At 38.0% G+C, this 7,138-nt stretch overlaps 1 protein-coding gene across 6 annotated transcripts in view; it reads right to left on the bottom strand.

Annotated features, from left to right (window-relative positions):
• Window positions 1-4,292: 4,292 nt before the first annotated feature.
• Window positions 4,293-7,138, bottom strand: part of GPBP1 (GC-rich promoter binding protein 1) — a 61,017-nt gene continuing 58,171 nt past the window's right edge. For all 6 annotated transcript variants that reach the window (XM_065598993.1, XM_005306606.5, XM_065598995.1 and 3 more), the window contains exons 12-13: window positions 5,817-5,919; window positions 4,293-4,771 (exon numbers count right to left, since the gene is read on the bottom strand). In XM_065598993.1, the coding sequence (XP_065455065.1) occupies window positions 4,613-4,771; window positions 5,817-5,919 (262 nt within the window). In that variant the 3' untranslated portion in view covers window positions 4,293-4,612. The remainder of the gene's footprint in view (window positions 4,772-5,816; window positions 5,920-7,138) is intronic.

The following is a 7,138-nucleotide window of genomic DNA, read 5'->3' as shown; positions in this document are numbered from 1 at the left end:
TCATAGGACTTAATTAAAATTACTCACCTTTGCCCATTTATAAACTGTTCAGGTTACCGATTACATACCAAACAGGACTCACCTACCCTTAATGAAATTCTTTTGTCCATCTATAAACTGTTTTAGTTGTTCTCTATGACACGATTCATTGCTACTTCTGGGGAATAGCATACTCTCCCTCTTAGCTTCCCAAGAGACCCATGCCCCCACCAGAGGTAGGACCACTCTCCAAGGATGTAATCTCTGTTAAAAGTTCTCCACAGAAAAGACACACAGAAAATATCGTAACTGAAGTAACCATTGTTTACCATTTTTGTTCTGTTTTGTGTTGTTTAATATTCTCTTTTCCTTTAAGTTAATTATTGTGCTTATTTTGCTTGCTTTTAATCACGATTTACCTTAAGGCAAGACCAAGCCCCTCATGCACCTAAAATAGTCAAAATGATGACGTTGAAGTGGCATTGAGAGAGAATTGTTAAAATTTGGCCTATCGTTTCTTATTTCCCTAAACTATATTTTTTAGTAGCTTTTGGGATAAAGTTACTTGGCATGCAACAAAACTTAACACACGTCTCATCTCCTGGTAAAATGGGTATATACTTTCCCATAGGTGCAGAGTTTCTAATCTGCCAGGGGGTTACCCCCCAGGCTCTGCCTCCACTCCACCCCTTCCCCAAGGCCCCACTCCTGCACTGCTTTTTCCCCACCCAGTTCCACCCCCCACCCCCAAGCACGCTGTGCCCTCACTCTTCTCCCCTTTCCCCCCAAGCACCTCCTGACGTCGTGGAACAGCTGATCTGCGGCAGACACTGGGAGGGAGGGGGAGGCACTGATCTGCAGGCCCGCCAGCAGGCGGGAGATGCTGTGGGGAGGAGGCGGCTCTGGTAGGGGGCTGCCAGTGAGTGCTCAGCACCCACCATTTTTTCCCCCGTTGGTGCCTATGTACTTCCCTACATCTGTTAAGATGGGTGACTTGTGATATCTAGACAATTTTGATGACAGCATTGTAGGCCTGGGACTTAACTTACTTCCATACTAAACTAGCTTGACTAGCCTTCGGTGAAATTTACAATTTTACCACTAAAATTGAGAAAAGTGCTCTGCTGCTAATAAGGCACCCCCACCTCAGGAATGCCCCTAACAAGAGTTACAACACCAAGGGCTGTAAAATAGAAACACCCAGGCACTGGAAAGCTTAAACAAATACAAAAAACCAAACAAATGGTAAAATAAATAAAATAAGCTCTGACCAGCGAATTTATGCAGACCATTTGCACAAACTAAAAAAGGAGTCATAAATAAGTTACAATTTAAGCATAAAAATAAAATTAAAAAAAATTAAGCAAAAAGGTGGAAACATAGGTGCCAGTGTATGATTGGGTAAATTTTGTTACCTGGGGGTCATAAATAAAATAGGTTTAATAATTATTTTTTTAATTAATTTTATCTATATAATATAAACAAAGCTCTTTAAAAACCCTCTCTGAACTGCAGTTCAACATCAAGATGCTAAAACTCAAACCCCTCTGCACAACAATAACGTGCAAAGGCATCGTCAAAAAAACCCAAACAAGTAAATCCTGACTGGCCATCGGGAAAAGTTTATCTATATATTAAAAATGGTAAGCATAAAAAATTTGCTTGGCATATATATTCTACATATATTGCTAATAAATAAATGTTTAAAGCACAGCTGTGTAAAAAATATCCCGCAAACCCATAAAGTAAACCCTAAGCAAAATAAGCTGTCATGGGATAAGAGGGAAGGTTCCCTCATGGATTGGTAACTGGTTAAAAAGACAGGAAACAAGGAGTTTTCAGAATGGAGACACAAATAGTGGGGTCCCCCAAGGGTCTGTTCTGGGACCAGTCCTATTCAACATATTCATAAGTGATCTGGGGAAAAGGGTAAACAGTGAGGTGGCAAAATTTGCAGATGGTACAAAACTACTCAAGATAGTTAAGTCCCAGGCAGACTGCGAAGAGCTACAAAAGGCTCTCTCAAAACTGGGTGACTGGGCAAGAAAGTGGCAGATGAAATTCAATGTTGATAAATGCAAAGTAATGCATATTGGAAAACAATCCCAACTATACCTATAAAATGATGCGTCTAAATTAGCTGTTACAACTCAAGAAAGATCTTGGAGTCATTGTGGATAGCTCTCTGAAAACAGCCACTGAATGTGCAGCAGCAGTCAAACAAGCAAACAGAATGTTCGGAATCATTAAGCAATGTATAATAAGACAGAATATATCATATTGCCTCTTTATAAATCCATGGTATGCCCACATCTTGAATACTGCGTGCAGATGTGGTCACCCCCATCTCAAAAACGGTATTTTGGAATTGGAAAAGGTTCAGAAAAAGGCAACAAATGATTAGGGGTATGGAATGGCTGCCATATGAGGAGAGATTAATAAGACTGGGACTTTTCAGCTTGGAAAAGAGACTGCTATGGGGAGATATGATAGAGGTCTATAAAATCATGACTGGTGTGGAGAAAATAAATAAAAAAGTGTTATTTACTCCTTCTCATAACACAAGAACTAGGGGCCACCAAATGAAATTAATAGGCAGCACGTTTAAAACAAACAAAAGGAAGTATTTTTTCACACCATGCAGTCAACCTGTGGAACTCCTTGCCAGAGGATGTTGTGAAGGCCAAGACTAACAGGGTTCAAAAAAGAACTAGATAAATTCATGGAGGATAGGTCCATCAATGGCTATTAGCCAGGATGGGCAGGGATGGTGTCCTCAGTCTGCGTTTGCCAGAAGCTGGGAATGGGCGACAGGACATGGATCACTTGATGATGACCTGTTCTGTTCATTCATACACCCCGAGTCCTAGGTAAAAAAAGGATGGGGGTACCTAAATTAACCAGGTCACGCCTTAAGCCCTTGGTAGGGTACAGGGGAATTGCCCTAAAATTTGCAGGTAACAGCATAAAAAAAGGTGCTATGAAGTGAAAAATCAATACAAACCAGATTAAGCTATCAAAAGTGAGTGATGGAGGGGGTGCATTTCGTAACTATTGCAAATTCTGATATTAACATGGCAGTTCTCTTTAGAAAGTAAACATATTTCTATTCTTATCAGCATCTTGGACAAAACCAGGCAATTAAAGAAAACAACATCCTTTCAGATATTCTTTGCCCAAATGAACACATGCTTAAATTTGTTCTATTTGCAGTAGAAACCTGCCTTTATGCATGGACTGAAAGTGTATTGGTTTAAACTCCTCTTTTACTCTTTGCCAAAATGAGTCTATGTTCACTTGTAGAAAGTTTTCCCAACCCTAAAAACTAAAATATGAAAAAAATCTGCCCTTTAGGAAAATAATTTTCACTGTGAAAGTCAATCCTGGATAAAACATAACACTATGCAAGATCTAGTACAATAGGAAATATTTTAAGGGGAAGTCTACATATATCTATATAGATCTACATTATAGAAGTATGAAATCATATCACAATGCATTTATGCTTATGAATTACACTGTTGGAACCTCAGAAGGAAAAATATAAAGAGCTAAAAAGGAAAAATGAACAAAATAAACCTGTACAAATAATTTAAGAATTGGCACTGCCAAATTATCTCCAGTAACAAAACTAGGCCACTGAAATAAACTGCATATTGTACAGATGAAACTGACATAGCAGTAAACGCAAAGACTGGTGATCAAATTTTGTTTTTCTTTCTCAAAGCTTGAAAGTCAACCATGGCTGTCACAGTATACTTGCAACCTAATAAAGATCAAACTAATTGGGTTTTATAAACAATACTTGTGATGCTATGCACGGAGACAATATTCTGTAAATCCAGTTTATTTTCCATGTAGATCCAGTCAGTATAATCAATTTTTCTGCATGTGAATAATTTATCAAAATGTTTATTTTCCCACAAAAATCTTTGTTAACATCCACTCTGAGAATCCTGAACCTTGCAGCACCCAAATAAAGCTCTTGATTTTAAGTCAGTTCTATAAATCTGGAACTGTAGCAATAGTCTTTTTGCTGTAACAATAATTGAACTATTAATGGCTAAAGAGCAATTATGTTTGGAAAAAGTGGAACAGTACAACAGCTCAATTCAGGAAAACAAAGTTTTAGTGCACTTTGCTCGTTTTAGCCAACATGCTACATTGCCCATTTTTTTTTTTGCGTACAAAGTAGACTTGAGGGTTTCCATTGTAAGAAAGAAATGACTCAGCAAGCAAAACACTGTCAAGTTGCCCCTTTTTGTTAAAGACCTGGACATTTTAAGACAGAAGCTTTGCAAAACATTATACAATTTTTGTTTTTATTATTAAATGAGAAAATCTCATTTGTTACATTGTCACATTGCTAGTCAGAGAAATGCTGCAGTGATGAAGAAAGTCGACGCTGGATCAACCAAAGTCCTCATTCTACAACATTGATTTACAAAGTAATTATAGTAATGTTCACAGCCCAACACAACATTCCTTGTTTTCTTCATAGAGAAGTCCCAAAATTCTTCCTCTAATGGGGTATTTTTCTACATAAATTATAGTTTGGGGGTGGGGGGCTTGAACAATTCACCCCCAAACCTGCATGAGATCACACAAGCTTCTAAAGCTGTTAGAGAATTCTTCACACATCATCATCATCTGATGTGTCACTGCTGCTTGTCTCTGTATCCTCATTCTCAATTGTGGGTTTGAAAGTGCTGTTTTTCCAGGGGCTAAATTTAAAGTCACAGATGAGGCCATTTTTTAGAATGCCATTTTTTCGAAGGCCATTTTTTCGTAACTGAAATGTAAAAACAAACATTTAGTGGGCTGAAAATTGACAGCAGTAATGACTTGCACTAAAACAATATTGCTTTTTTGTACATCAACAACTATGCCACTCATAGGACAGTTCATATGTATAATGTGGTAAGACTCCACAAAGAAAGATTTTTTTCCATGTTAATTAGGATCGTATACTAAAAATGAGAAAAAAACTGTCACAACATCAGAACAGTTTCTTCACCCCTCTTCCTTGGAAATCACTGAACAGAGGTTTCCAGAAGCCAAAGAAAACACAGATTTTAGAAAATTATGCAACTGCAAAAAAGCATGCAGGTAAGAACACTCCCTCCCCCTCCCCCCGTCAGATTGAGATGAAGGAATTGGAGAGTCTATGGACTTAGTGCAGCTCCATCACTGAAAGGAAATTAAACAGTTCCACTGCAAGTCCTAGATGTAAGCTTATCTTTTATAAACAGACATTTGATGCAGCATGAATTTTCAAGGCTCACTCCCTAGCCTTTTGATTTTTAGAGTCCTGCAAATCTGCAGATATCTGCTGATCATTTTTGGGGGATTAGATGCGGATACAAATTTTGTAATCTAAGGATTTTAAATAAACTATTAGATTCGGGGGCGGGGAGGGGGGAGGGGGAAGAAAAGAAAGGGGGATGTTAAGTGCCAAAACCCTCTAAGAGATACAAGGTGGGTGAGGTAATATCTTTTATTGGACCAATTTCTGTTGGAGAGAGAGACAAAGCTTGTCTCTAACCAACAAACATTGGTGCATAAAAGATATTATCTCATCCACCTTATCTCTCTAATATCCTGGGGCCAATATGGGACAACACTAGTGCATTAAACCCTGTAAAGCCATCCAGATTTCTGAATTTTCCTTCATATTGCAGAACAAATATATTTATAACTGTTGCAGAGTCATCTCAAGCTACCCAGTTCACTCAATGTCACAATCCAGTTTTGACAATCCCTCAATTGTGTTTTTTGGAACACAAAGTGTAAACAAATAGAAAATGTAATGCTTAGTAGTTTTTAGTAAGTATCACCTGTTCACTAATGACTTGGAATTCCCTCATCTCATCCTCTGTTAGTGGAGCACAGGTTTCATCATTTTCACTGTCTTCCTGCCAACCCATCTCCTTTAACAACCTTTAAAAAAAAAAAAAAAAAACCACAACAATATTGTGACATTTATATCAAACATTCAAAATTCTGCTTTTAGAACACTGCTCTCAAATTTTGAAGACACGTATCTATTTAAGCAATCAACAATACCCAGTTGCAAAAAATACATACTTCATTAGGTTTTTGACTCAGTGGGAGTTTGTTGCTTTTATTTTATTTCACCTATGCACACAGGTTGAAACATGAGCTTGTCCTTCAGAGTTATTCTGATTCTTCAGTAATGCCTATATTTGTAACTTTGATTAATTTCCAAACATGTCTAAATGCTAAAGGTGAAGCTTTCAACAGATTTCAAAAATGTGTCCGCAATACCTGGCACTTGAACATACCAACTGTAGAGTTAGGCATGTCACTACCAGATTTACACATGCAGAGATAAACTGCTAACTAGGAGGCCCATTGAAGAGATACCCATAAAAAATCTACTTTAAACAAAGACAGACCACCACCAAGTCTCATACCATCCTGAGTGAGGAGGCAGGGACATATTGTTTACATAACAGACAGCATCCTTGTTTCTGACCACTCAGAATAAATCATATGATCTTTTTTCTAGGGTGACAAGAGTGCTCTATCAGTCTAAAAGTGAACTGAGGGTTTATTTAGCTCCCAGTTTCTCTCCAGAAGTATGGCAATAAGGAAAAACAAACAGACTAGAAGCAAAAGACCAAGAGAGATGGAAGCTGAACCACAGGCAGAAAGTTAGAATGTTGGTGTACAGTCTGTCTTAAGACAGACAACGTGTTAGCAATAAGGACCTGAAGTTCATTAAACTATTGCCATTAGCAAGGAGATTTAAGATATCTGGGACAACTGTTGATGGGCTCAAAATAGTGGATGCATTAATCTGTTAAAACCAAAATTCAGATTCCATGCTTGAGCTAGTAACATTACCAGATGGTGAAACATACAGCTTTATAATAGGATAACCCAAGAGTAGTTTTTCAGTTCTGGAAAACGTTATAGATCTACAAGGACTAAAACTCACATTGGGTCTGCTTGTATCACTCAGAGGCTTTACTCTGCCCCAACTCTTAATACCTTATGGGATCACTGTGTTAGAGAAGGTGGCATACAGGAATTGTTCCTTGAAGAAGGGAAACAGTGAGAAGGATCTTCCCCCAACCCCCATTTGATACATAGTGACAAACATGTTCTGTTCACTTTACTTCGAGAACCACAT

Source organism: Chrysemys picta, chromosome 6 (assembly GCF_011386835.1).
Source record: "Chrysemys picta bellii isolate R12L10 chromosome 6, ASM1138683v2, whole genome shotgun sequence".
Taxonomy (NCBI): Eukaryota; Metazoa; Chordata; order Testudines; family Emydidae; genus Chrysemys; species Chrysemys picta.
This window is presented reverse-complemented; position numbering and strand designations above follow the sequence as displayed.